Raw genomic sequence first — 13,711 nt, forward strand, 5'->3', positions numbered from 1 at the left:
TCCCTCCCCTCCCTCCCACCCACCCGCCTCTCGGCCCGAGGGAGCGGTGCTGCCTGTGCTGACCGGGGGAGCTTGCCCGGTGGTGTCTGCCTAAGCTGACCGCCCTCCCCGCCAGCTGGGACAGGCACTGTTCAGCTGCTCTCGATGCTCTCCATCTCTCTTCTTTTACAAATAACAGCACAACCACCTCTGACACTACCATGGAAATAGGACTCTACCCCACAGGCCAAGTATTTTTATTAGCAGAGCCTCCAGCAGCTGCCGAGGCACCAGGTTCCCCTCACTGCCTCCTCCTGCATCACCTACCGCCCTCCAAAACCAGATCCAGCCCCATCTTGAGGGTAACAAGAAGGGTTTCTCTATCCTGCAGCTATTCTGCTTCATGATGAAAAGTCCAAGAGGAGACAACCCAAGAGACAAGAGGGCACAGCAAAAGTTAAATCTAACTAAAAGTTAAATTGCTGTGCAGTCATAGGGGGATTCATGTTTGCTTCTGCAAACAGGATCTGTGGGAGCATCAGTGGGTGCACAGAGCAAAAGAAAGAACCAAAGCACAGACTGAAGTCTTCTCTGTCCCTTTTCCTCCCTCTTCACTTGAGATTAGGCCACCAGGGCCTTCCTTCTCCAAGCTTTCCTTGGAGTATAATAATGGAAATGGAGGTGCTCTCCTCTTAATGAATTTCACACATTCACACAGTGTCCAAGGTGATCTCTGACCACAAAGATAAAGTGATTCCCTTCCTGTTGCTCCACAGGACCCAATAACACCCAATCTTCAGGTCAGAGTTGTACACTACCAGGAAATAGCACATTTGAAGGGAGCAGTGGGCTGCTAGAGCCCTTGCCAAAGGGAGGGAAAATCCTGGACTTGCTGGTAATGCACACTTCTCTGTCAACCCCCCAAGGCTAATAGAGACCTCTCTAATTTCATCAGTGGATCTGTGCCTGCACAAGGAGCAAGTTCTATTTGCTGGTGACTTTTGGTTTGGTTTTGTCACTGAAGTTGGGCCTCAGACACAAGATCACAAAGACTAGTATTTTCTGTGGGGACCTCACCTGCAGATAAACACCCAGATGGCCACTAGTAACATAACCACGACCTTGACACCATTAGCCACTGGAATGGAGGAACATGATTTTTGTTGCGTCACTGCTGCTTGAGTGTGTATATGATAAGCAGCTCAGCAGAGAAAGAGAGTGGTAATTTGTTGCACAAGTCTGCCATGCCTTAGGCAAACAGAATTTGTCCTTTGCAATAAAATAATTTCTCCTATCATAAAAAACCAAACAAATGTGTTAGAGGGCACAGTCCCCATTCCTCTAAGTACCTATCCTTAGGAAAGATTCAGCAAAATTGATGAAAATAGAGAAAATTAATCTGAAATATCTCATAGCAATTATGAAACACACAGTCTGCTAACTCACAGCCTGGAGACAGGCATGTAGGAACTCAAACCAGCATCACAAAACCCACATGCTACAATAAGTCCTCAAAAGTACCAAAGAAAGTAAACCCACTTCCTCATTCCTTCCTGGCATTGCCTGCCACACAGAGCACCTGTGGAGACAAGAGGTGAGGAACAGGCTTGTCCTGCTGCCTCTGGACAGGAATGCCACTCTCTCTCCATCATTGCCCTCTAGCACTGAGTGCACAGCAGTGTTGTAAAGCTGCACATTGCCTCTGTACTGGGAAATAACAGCAAGCTAACACAACCAAGACGCTATAAATAACACTCCTCCCTTTAGGAAAGGAAATGTATTTTTTGGTACTTGGAAGTTGTTACTGTTACGAGGCCAAAAGCCTCAAATACACTGCAAAAGGCTGCAGCTGTACTTCCTCTTCTTTCCTGGGGAAAACTTCTCCTCAGCTGACTCTGAAGCTTCAGGAGCTTTATTGTAAACAATCTAAGGACTTTTGTACCTTAGCTAATTACAGAGTCATCAAGGTTGCAAGGGACATTCAAGGTCATCAAGCCCAACTGTCATCCCTAAACCACATCATCCAGCACCAGATCCAGACCTCTCCTAAACACCTCTGGGGATAGTGACTGCAGAAAGACACAAGAAGCAACGGGAAAATAGGTACAGCTGTGCCACTGAGAGAAGGGCAGGTGGCACTGGACCAGGCACAGGGACACACGGAGTGACAGAGAGAAGGAACCCACAGTCTCTCCCCGAAGGCTGATGCAATCCTACACTTGATTCACTGCTTCCTAGATGCAGCCGCAGTGACTACCCAGGTTGAAGGCCACAGATAAAAGCGGCTCAGGGGCAGAGCTAGCGAGTCTTATCGACAATAACAACTCCTAACACACCCCTCACCCCCCACCACTGCCTCAGAAAAAGGCGGGCTCTGTGCCAGCTGGGCCTTTAAATACCCGCCCGCGCTCATGGATTGGCTGGCGCAGGGGCGTGGGCCAATCAGCTGCGTGCTCCAGGCGCTGCCAATGGCGGGCGCCGTTGCTGTTGCTGGGCTCCGTGTCCCCGCGGCGGCGGCGGCGGCGGCGATGGCGGCGGGGCAGGGCACGGACGGAGCCGCCAGCGCCGCGGAGGAGGCGCTGGAAGTGAGGTGGGGGCGGCCGGCACAGCCCCACACGCTCCTGAGCCCGGGCGGGTGCGCGGTGTCCTGCGCTGCGCTCACCCCGGGGCGGCTCCGTGAACAGGGCGGTCAGACTGGGAGGAAGGGAGGCTGCGGGGTCTGTCAGGACAGCGCGGGGGGAGAGGGAAAGAAGCTTTTTCAGGGGCACAGATCACAGGATCACAGATCGGCCAGGTTGGAAGGGACCACAGGGGTCATCTGGCCAACCTCCCCGCTCAAGCGGGGTCATCCCAGAGCATGGTGCGTGGAGTTACAGCCAGACGGTCCTGGAGTAGCTCCAGTGAGGGAGTGAGGGACACTCCACAGCCTCTCTGGGAAACCTGCTTACTGCGTGGTCGCTCGCACAGTAAAGTTTTATATCTCTCTGTCTATCTATATCTTAACATATAATAGCCTGAAGCGTTGTCCCTTAGGCCATTACTGGATGTGTAAGAATGATAAATTGTGTTGTCATCCCATTAATTTAACGCTGCATATGTGGTTTTTAGATTTCATTTTAGCTACACAAACAGAAGTTAGAAATACTTCATTTCCTCTGATTGAGACTTAATGTTGGACAAAAGCACAGAGTCCTGTAAGCATGTTCAGAGAGGTCTCATGTGCCATGGCAACTCAGAAAACCTGTTCTTGTATGAAGGAAGACCTAGAAAAACATTATCAGGTGAAAAATCTCCTTTGTTGCCATGGCTTTCAGTTCATCTCCACAAACACATTGTCAGTGCTCCCACTCCTCTCTGGCTCCACTTGACTCCTATGTAGCAAAAGCCAAGAGCAGAAACTCCTCAGAAAAGGTAACAGGAAGTTACTGCTGAACGTAAATTTGTCTCAAGACCAGTGATTTTAAAAAGTTCCTAAATATCAGAGTGCGGAGGCTGTAGTATCATCTTCTCCTAAGAGTACAAAGGATCAGCAGCTGAGCTGATTTTATGACTTGACATATGTTTGTGAAAGGAGCATAAAAATGCTTCTGGTGATTGCAGAGAACAAAGCTCTTTCACAGTCAAATTCTCTGATTTGGAAAAAGAGCAGAGATGAGACGTTTCTGAATGATAATTCAAAGAGAAGATGCTAACAGCAGTGTTAACACTGAGGGTGTCTGTTACACTGCTGGAACTCTCCTGCCATGGTACCAGCAGGCTGAACATCCTCACTTAGTGCTAAATGCAAATCCCTTTGGTAAGAGAGCCCTGGTGTTTGTCCACACACTTTTTGAAAGGCAAAAACATCTGCAAGCAGTTACAAATTTGTTGACATGTAAGTTCATAAGCAGAGCCCTCTTCAGTAATTTATTTCAGTCCTTGTGTAACACACCCTGTTTACGTTCCAGAGTTTCACCATGTTAGAAGTACTGTTGTCTTTAAAGCAGAACAGTCCTCCTGGTTTGCTTCATATAAATAGAAACTGTGCCTTTGTATTTTTAATTTTATGGGTATGAGATGAACTATGAAAGTGCAAAAAGATTGAGCAAACACAATTGGATCCCAAGTGTGAATTGTACCCATGCAATTCTTTCAAATAAAGTTATACCCTCTACTGGGATGTATGAGTACAAAACCATAGCCTGTGAACTGGCTTACTTTATTTTTAGTGAAAACTGAAAGAAATACAAGCATCTCTCCATGTTCTTATGCCAGTCCTTAGTGCTCCATCAGAGTAAGATTGTGTTTTTGGAAAGATTGAACTAGTGACTCATAACGCCAGATCTCAGTTGTTGTTTTGTAACATTGGTATGAGGATGAGTCTTAACAAATCCCAAGCATCAGTTCAGTGAACTTAAGCTACAACATTCCCTCTTGCACAGTATTTTGAGAACTGTGTGTCTTTGATTAATGTTTTAACATTCAGTTGTTCTATTTTCAGTTGGGTTCAGGGATTCTCGAACAAGAACTTGGGCTTTATCAACAATCAAACTCTTTGCTACCCTTGTGGCAATTACATCCTCTTCCTGGACATCAAAACAAAGAAGACAAGAGCACTGCAGTGTCAGGCTGGCCAGGTGGGAGCCTTTGCAGCAAATGCCAACAGTCAAGTGCTGGCCTTTTCTGACCGGAAGGTGAATCCCATCATATACATCTACTCTTTTCCAGAACTGAAGAAACAGACAGAATTAAAAGGTAGTGATATGGTAACCCTCCTTATCATCATTTCATTAAAGCAATACTTTAATAATCCGGTTTCTGAAGTTGTTTTCTTTCAATAAGACTTGAAAACCAGTGTAACAGGAAATTGTTTCATGGGATTCATGGAAAGCAGTGGAAGAATTTTCCACTGCAGTACTTAGGTTCAAGATAGGGAGGGATATGACCATACATAATGAAGCTAATTTAAAAGGAAAAGGAAAAGATTTAAATGGAATTAGTTTTAGGAAAATGTAGTCAGAATAAGTGATAAAATCATAGAGCAGTATACTCCCAAGCAGACTTCTGAAAGCCAGGTGGGAAACCCAGGATGTGAGAGGGCTGAGGGTTCTTGCAGTTAGAGTCCAGGATCTAATATATGTTTTTGCCTGTTTCATGTAGTTTCTCCTTGGTTAAGTCGCTTACCCTATTCATGTCTCAGTTCTCTTGCCATTTAAATAAGGATCATGCTACTTGCTCTTTTCCTGCATATGAGGGAAATTATGACTGCAAAGGATTTCATGGGACTTGGGGAAAAAATACTTTATATTTTCAAGGTGTAATTGAAAAAATTCCAAGCAGTAATACACAGGAAACATTTTTATGATCAAATCAAAAGAATAATCTGCAATGAAGCAAAGAAAGCAAAGGCCTGAAGAATGTTTGAAGACTTACACTGGGTATAAAGGAAGTGAGAAGAGTATCTGTGGTAGTATACAATGAAATCTGAGGCAGTGAAAGACCATGTTCTTTATTTTTACATTTCAGGTGATGCTCAGCTGGACTACACCTTACTTGCATTTAGTTTCACAGGTCCATATCTGGCCAGTTACTCTTCAATCCCAGAATTTGTTCTTTCAGTATGGTAAGAGTAAAAAAAACAACACTCTGATAACATTTGCATTTAATTCATATTTTTGTGTGTCTCCTGTTTTAGCATAGATTAAGATAAATGTGGTTGCCTTCATATCTTTTTTTTCTCCCTTATTGATCATTCCTGCAAACTTTCTGTACCAAAATTGCTGTTTATTTTCTAGTGATAGTGGACACCAGTCAAAATGGCTGTTAGCTGTAGGAAAGTTATCTTCTACCTTCTTCCAAATTTTGCATTTTGGAGTGCTTCCAGAGCCTTAAGCATCAGTTAATTATCTGTTCACTGTTGGAAGTTGAGCACCATGCTGTTTGTGGAAGAAAGTTTCCTGCTGAAAAGAGGAAAAGGGTTCTAAAGCCAATTTGTACTGGTTTGTCCTCCTGTACTGTTCAGTGGTCCTCTTAATTACTTTCACTTGATCTTAGTTCTGGCTTACAGTTTTGTTGAGTGATTAAATTAACATGGATCACTGGGTTAGATCACCATTTTCTGCTCCTTGCCATGGAAAGAAATATTATATAATACAGTGCAAATACAGAAAGTTAGAATATTTAATAATTTAACTGTACTGTAAAATACAATCCTGCTCTTGCCTCTGCTGCCAGCAAGCTCCCATTGACTGTGGAGTCTGAGCACTTCAAAATAAATGGGGGAGGTGGAGTAGGAGAAAAGCAAGCAAGGACATGTAAGGAATAATCAGGAATAATGCGGAATAATTTAATGATGATCTTTTATTGTACAATCATAAGTGAAGATAAAGAAACCTCTGGAATTACAGAATTTAGTAATGATGGTAGGTACTGTTACAGATGCCACTTCTTTATCCCTTCTGAAGAAGAATAACGTTTGCTGTGAACTCTGATCATACACAGTAGTTCAAGAAGGATCTCTGTGTATATCACACTGGAAACCAACAAAGCCTCACTGGCCTGACAGCTGACACACTTTTTACTGACAGCAGAAATAACTCACATGGTCCAATGTGGTCATTGTGTGCTCTTAAACAAAAATGCTCCATACTGAAAGACTTCTCTAGATTATTCTGAAAAACAGAAATACCTAAAAATTTTTAGATGCTTTAAAGTGGTTGCAGTTTCCAAGACCAAACAATTTTAACCAGTTTGAATCAGCATCTTACAACTATCAGCAGCTAATTGTCATAGAAAGCCATCCTAAGTCACAAAGAATTTAGTAACAAAATACATTAGAATATTAAGCTTAGAATTTTTAATAATTTGAACAGAGGTGTGTGAATTTGCTGTTAAATCATGGCCTTCATTTTTGTGATTGGATTATTGTGCATTCATTGTAGAATTGTGTGTGTATAGATGACAGAAGTCTCAGTGTTGAGCATTAGATGTCAAGACTATCTGACTATCTGACAATTGAACAGCCTCTGTACTTTAAGCAACTAGTTTGGAGTCGGAGGTATAACAGATGTTTTGAAAGATGTCAGTCTCAAAATATAAAGAGCTTGTGGATAACTAAAAGCTGCCTTTCATCTGAGATATTTTACCCCTAATCTTCATTCTTTCCTGTTCAAAAGAGAAACTTAGTGTCAGATTATTTTTCAGATACATGTTTCACCCTAGTTTCAGATCTTACTAAATTATCTACTATAAAATCCTGTTGGTGTTATCTGGTAGGTATGAGACAAGAACATGCTGACAGATCTTTAGAAAGCAAGATACACTGATATCTTAAAAAGCCAGAATTGAAGCTTATAGTTTCCTGTAATTTTAATGAGGGTTACTGCATATGTGTGAACACTTACCATTCTTTGCACATGCTATAAATGTTAACCATTGTTTGCTTCATGATCGTTTCTGTGAGTTTATTACTCTGTGAGTTTATCTGTGAATTTATTACAGCCAGACTAAGGGATTATACTGAATCCATTTACAGCAGAGTATGCATTTAAGATTTCTCCTCTCAGCAATAATGACAAATACTAAAGCTGTGAATGTTATTTAGATTAACAGTCAGAGAGATTGTCCAATAAATTAAGAAACAGTTTTAACCATTTTCTTCAAATGTTGTTAATCAGTTCTTGGCACCTAAAAATGCAATTGCCGTCAAATATTAATCTGGATATTGAAAAATATGCAAATTAGATGAGGACAACATAAAATAGGTTATACTGGACAAAAGAAAAGTCAGTGGAAAGCAGATTCCCAGGTTTCTGTGAGCTATACAGAACAGCCCCACACAAACTCTGCCCTGGTTTGTGCCTGAGTAGTTAATGCAGCCGTAGCTTGTATGTCTGCACAACACAATTACTGTATTACCTAGGTAATTAATCCATAGATAATCATAGGCTGATTGTGGTTTGTTTCCTCATTATAATACCTTCCAGCTGCAAGCATTGTGGTCATTATGCTACAGATTGGAAAAGCAAGCCTGGGGTGCTGAAGAGTTAATTGTTTAGGCCCATTTGAGTAGTCACTGATGGAGGTGATTAAAAAAAATTCATTTCTCTTGACCATTGGTCTTTTCACAAAAGGGAGCACATGATAATGTTTCTAAAATGTCAGTTATTCAATCATTTTCTAGCGGTAATAATTTTATGTGTGGCTAATTAACCACATCCTTTTCATTCTCAAGAGGACCTAACTTGTTTGACGGCAGAAATTTTTTGTCAGTGACAAAGTATTTGTTTTCCAAACTGCATCTTGAACATCAGTCATAATCACATGCAGATCTTTGGCTTTAATGTTTTTTACCTGTTTAATGGATTTGATTTTCTTTTACTCTCTTTAATGAAGGGATTGGCAAGAAAATATCCTCCTGTGCAGTAAGTCTCAGCTAGGGCTAACAGCGACCTCTCTGAGTTTTAACCCTATGAATTGGCAGCAGCTGTGCTTTGTTGCTGAGAGCTCTGTTACCATCTGGCGCATTGAAAGGAGTAAGGATGAGCATCACCTTTCTCGACAGTAAGTGGAACACCCTTCAGGCTAAGAGCAAAATCTAGAAGTGTATTTTAATAACAAAGATTGGCGACACACATCTCTTTGCAAAGGCTTTATTACGACCTAGTTCATGTAGCAATTGCAGTCAGTAATTGCTAAATCACAATCACTATGAATCTGCCTAGTCAATCAAGTGAAATAAATTTATGATTTTGTTTCTTGGTACTCACATGACGAGATTATGCACACCATGAAGCTAATACTAATCAGCTGCTTTGGCAGCCTTGGTCCAAAGCTGTGTGACTGAATTAAGGTAGTGCCTGGACTGCTTTTCTGTAAGTGGCTACATTGAGCGTTGCTTTTGCAGTTATGAAACCATAAAATTTGGATCAATTTCTTCCCAGTAAGCGTAGTTAAACAATATCTTGTTATCATAAATCATACCAAAAGCAGTATCAGTTTTTGATGTGATTTCCAGCTTGTGTGGCTAATTTACAGGTCCAGAGAAGATGGCTCTGTCAATGCAATTCCCTGAGCACAGAAAAACTAGAATTTAATTATGCCAAAGTGTTTTTTGGGGGTTGGTATAAAAGTAGCATGTATCACTCAGGTTGGAGTCTTCAAAGTGTAAAACCTATGCTTTGAGGTGGCAGCTGCTCTACCATTCCCAACCATGTTTAATCTAGTTAACTATTGATGTCATCAATATATTGCCACTGACACAGTTACACTAGTGAAAATATAAACAAGGCCTTAATTTGTGATCTGAAAAAAATACCAAAGAGTTTTGTGCCTTTTGGTATTACAGAATACATATGTAAATACATAGATATACTTACTCACTTTTCCTCCATTGCTTTTGCAGAAATGAAGCCCAGTTTGAAAACAGCACCTCTGTTTTGTATCAGCATTTACTCTTCATATTTCTTCTTCTCAGACAGTGTCTTTTGCTTTTTCACAGCCCTGTGGAACTCCCTGATGATCACGGGATTGTGAATCCTCATGAGGATTTATTTTTCACACCTTCTTGTAGTGATAATCCATACCATGGCCCTGATTTGCCAGTTTCGGCCATTGCTGGCCTGGAAGGAGAGGAGGCAGAAACATTTGTGGTAGTTACTGAATTCTTTTCTTTTTACCATTCCAAGTCATTATACTTTCTATGCAAATAGATGTTAATAAATTAATAATCCTAATGCTTGTTAAATAGGTACAACCCAGTAAATGGATCTGTTACCTCAACAGTATTTTTGAAATCCATTTTGCCAGGATACTGAGAAGGCACAAAACTGCTGCATAGTGCAGTACAGAGTTGAGATGTATGACACAGGTCCTAGCACAGTCCTATATCTGTGTGGTGGAGGTTTGAATCTGTATCCCAGAAGCAGTATGGAGTGTGTCAGCATTTAACTGTGCCCGAGATGAAATGACCTGCTGAAGCCTTGAAAAGCTATTCCCATGCTAAACTGATAGTAACCCTTAGTATCCTTACTTCCCTTTGGGATTGCTTTCTTTTCAACTTTGAAAATGTCTGAGCAACCCCTGCTTCTGAAATACATTCCCATAACTGTCATTGTTGGACCTTGCCATTTGTCTCACTTGTATTTGATTATTTACTTTTTAGCCTCCCTTGAGATGCCTCTTTTTAGAGGCTTCAAGTATTCTCATTTTGTTTGAAATTTACTTTCATGTGCCTACCAACTAGAAGTGTGAAAACATTTAACTTGCAAATCTGGGATTCTCTTCTAAGATTAAGACCATCAATTTCTATTTGGTGGCTTGTGGTATATATGAGACACCAAAACTGGCATATGTAAGATGACACTGGCGTTATAATAAATCTTCTCAAAGGACCAATGGGAATTCTGTATTATCAGATCAGTGTGCAAAGCAGAATCAAAAAATAAAACCAGGAAATTATATTTTCCTGACCTCATCCTCTTTTCATCACTTCATGCTTTCATAGTAGAGGTTTTTAACTGTGTAACTGGTTTCTTATGGTTTCCAGGACAATCAAGAGCTAGAAACAAATATCCTTTTTTGGATATTGATTCTAAACACGTAAACTGCTCATATTTGAAATTACTTAGAACATGGAAAATGAGGATAATCTATGCTCATCTGGGGCCTTGCCTTTTTTACTCTGCCTTACTGCCTCTTAGGTTGTGTGCAGATGATGAACTACGCAAAATCCACTTAGTTCTTTATTCTGTAAAGTGAATTACAAGAAGTACTGGGGCAAAAACAGCTCCTGTATTAGGTCTGTGAGGGTTAATAGAATTTGTCCTTGAATGGATGCTATTCTGTACAGTAGTAGTAGGTTGTTATGCTTGAACTTGCAGAACCATGTTGTCAACTTTTCCACATGGAAAAGTTAAAATCTTTCAAACATACTAGATATATATATTTTGCATTCCCAACTGCCTTCAGAAAAACCTAGATTTCATTGTAGCACCTTCAATGGGATTATGTTCTTGTTATCCATAGAAATATTTCTGGAGTAAGAGTAGTCTGTTCCAATAGTCTTTGTTGAAGATTTCCTTTTTTTTTTTTTACCCCTCCAAATTATATGGTAAATATTTTGATAGTTACTTACCATCCAGGTTTCTTTGAGGGGTGTATTGTTGTTGTCAGTATTGGTAAGGTGTTGAACAACAAGTTATTTAGAAAAGAAAGAATTTTTTTCAGAAATACAAGCTCTTGTTTCTTTTGTTGTTGTGGTCATATGTTGTTTCCCATGTACTAAACTGTGAGGTTCTACACTCACAGTTTAGCACTGGGAGGCAATGAGTCTGTTTCTGGCATGTTTTAACATTGGTCTAGACTCTGGTTGCTGAGTAATTCTTTTCCAGATCTTGAATTTATTGTGCCTTACAGCACTAATTCACTCTTCCTTGCATGCCTGTGCACATAAACTCCATCTCTAACCGAGCAGAAAAGCTGAGCCACTGTTAGATCTTGTAAGTCCTGACACTGGGGGGAAATCACATGCGTATGTCCTGTCAGCTTAAGCACCTCTTGCCAGCACCCCAGCATTGAAAAGCAAGCCCATTGCCAGTCTGCTTGCTTGCTTCTTGGAAGTGTGTCATTGTTCCATACTCTAGAACTACGCACTAAGGCTAGATATGTACCGAAGTGTAACCACAGTGGGGCAGCAGAGGGAAAGGAATTGAAATATCCTACAGCTTTCCATCCTTTTCTTTCTTGCATTAGATTTTTCTAGATCAGAATTTTCTAAATGTGCTTTACCACAGAATCGCAGAATATGCTGAGTTGGAAAGGACCCACAAGGATCATCGAGTTCAACTCCCAGCCCTGCACAGAACACCCTAAGAGTCCCACCCTGTGCCCAAGAGCAGTGTCCAAACACTTTTTAAATTCTGTCAGGGTTGGTGCTGTAACCACTTCCCTGGGGAGCCTGTTCCAGTGCTCAGCCACCCTCTGGGTGAAGAATCTTTTTCTAATATCCAACCTAAACCTCCCTGACACAACTTCAGGCCATTCCCTTGTGTCCTGTCACTGAGCACCACAGAGTGATCAGTGTCTGCCCCTCCTCATCCCCTCACAAGGAAGTTGTAAGTACAATGAGATCTCCCCTCAGTCTCTTCTCCTCCAGTCTGAACAGACCAAGTGACCTCAGCTGCTCTTTATACAGCTTCCCCTCTAGACCCTTCACTATCTTCCTTGCCCTCCTTTGGACACTCTCTAATACTTTAATATCTTTCTTATATTGCAGTGACCAAAACTGCTCACAGTATTCAGAGTGGGGCAGCACCAGTGCAGAGCAGAGCAGGACAATCAAGCCCACTTGAATCCACTTCATCTCTACCACCAATTTTATTCCATTGTCTTTTTATAAAACTTTTTGTGGTGAGAATCCATCATGGATTTTTTTTTCCTGAAGAGGTGCTACTCAAAAGGGAGAGAATTTTTTAAAAAGATAGAATTATTATTATTATTACTACTAATACTACTATTATGCTGCACCACTGTACCAATGCACAGTTCAAGTAGCAACCTGGTTTGGGATTTACATAGTCTTATCCTAGGATTAGCATATTTTACCTAGTTTATGTGTAAAGACAGTCATGACAGCAGGTACAAAGGAGCATTGCAGAAATTGTGTTTACAGAGGAAGCTTCTGTTTTGCAGAAGTTCAATTATAACCATCCCAAAGATTTGTGATGTTCAAGCCTTATAAAATTTGTGAAAAGGCCTATTTTAAATGTTTCTCTGGGTGATGTAAAGCCCTATTTGCTGTAGATGTATTACTGTTAGTCCTATTTGATTTATGAAGTAAATATTAATATACTTTGTTTCTGTAACATTTTTCCCCAGAGAAATTAAAAATGCTTTGTAAGCATATAAGTTACTTACCCAGAATCATATAGCAAGTGCTTGGTATATTTTGTTAATAAAATCTAGGTACTTATGAATCTCTGTCCTATGTTTTCACCACAAGTCCATCCATATTTCCTCTTTTTATAGAACATTTAGTGACACAGCAAGTATTTTATAGAATCATAGAATCTTCCTTTTTTTCATCCATCATATTGTTTAGTGTTCCTCACTACTTCTGCACACATGCATGGTGCTTTGAATCCTCTCTTTTAAATGTTCTCCCAAGGATTTCTTGTATTTTGTTCCCTTTGTCCCCTCCCTGACTTCTCTTTTATCTGTTTCTTTTTATCATGGTATTTTAATGACCTCTGTTACTGTTGTATCTGAACAGACTACTCTCTTGTCTCTAATAATATTTGCTGGGCAAGTTCTGTTATTCCTGTTTCATGGATGACAGATTTATGAGCATTATTTTAGTGAAATGAAAGTCAAAGCACATGGAAAGTCCAGGTGAGGGATATTTCTAGTACTTATTTGCAGATGACACAAAGATTTACAGAGCTGTTTTACAGAGCAATTTAGATTATGCAATAAGATAAGAATAAATCCAGATAAATGCAAATTCAAAATATATAGTTTTTAATTAAAAATGTAATTAATCATTTAAACAAGCTTCTAGAGAGAGAAGTGAGTTCTCCACCACTATCTCCAGACATATACTTTGGAAAATGTTCTTTGTCGAGTTACTGGCTTCAGTGAAGGGATGACTGAATAAAATAGTGCTGATGTTAAACATGATGTCAGACCCTATGAGGTAATGATCTTTGTTTTCTTACCTTGAAATGTATGTAACAGCTTGTAACAATATTTGTCA

The 13,711-nt window shown here is 40.5% G+C and overlaps 1 protein-coding gene across 3 annotated transcripts in view; it reads left to right on the plus strand.

Moving 5' to 3' along the window:
* Window positions 1-2,440: 2,440 nt before the first annotated feature.
* Window positions 2,441-13,711, plus strand: part of CFAP43 (cilia and flagella associated protein 43) — a 42,899-nt gene continuing 31,628 nt past the window's right edge. For all 3 annotated transcript variants that reach the window (XM_085064893.1, XM_085064894.1, XM_085064895.1), the window contains exons 1-5: window positions 2,441-2,569; window positions 4,460-4,713; window positions 5,485-5,581; window positions 8,353-8,520; window positions 9,458-9,608. In XM_085064893.1, the coding sequence (XP_084921019.1) occupies window positions 2,448-2,569; window positions 4,460-4,713; window positions 5,485-5,581; window positions 8,353-8,520; window positions 9,458-9,608 (792 nt within the window). In that variant the 5' untranslated portion in view covers window positions 2,441-2,447. The remainder of the gene's footprint in view (window positions 2,570-4,459; window positions 4,714-5,484; window positions 5,582-8,352; window positions 8,521-9,457; window positions 9,609-13,711) is intronic.

The sequence above is a fragment of the Lichenostomus cassidix genome, chromosome 6 (genome assembly GCF_008360975.1).
Source record: "Lichenostomus cassidix isolate B80296 chromosome 6, HeHo_3.0, whole genome shotgun sequence".
Lineage (NCBI taxonomy): Eukaryota > Metazoa > Chordata > Aves > Passeriformes > Meliphagidae > Lichenostomus > Lichenostomus cassidix.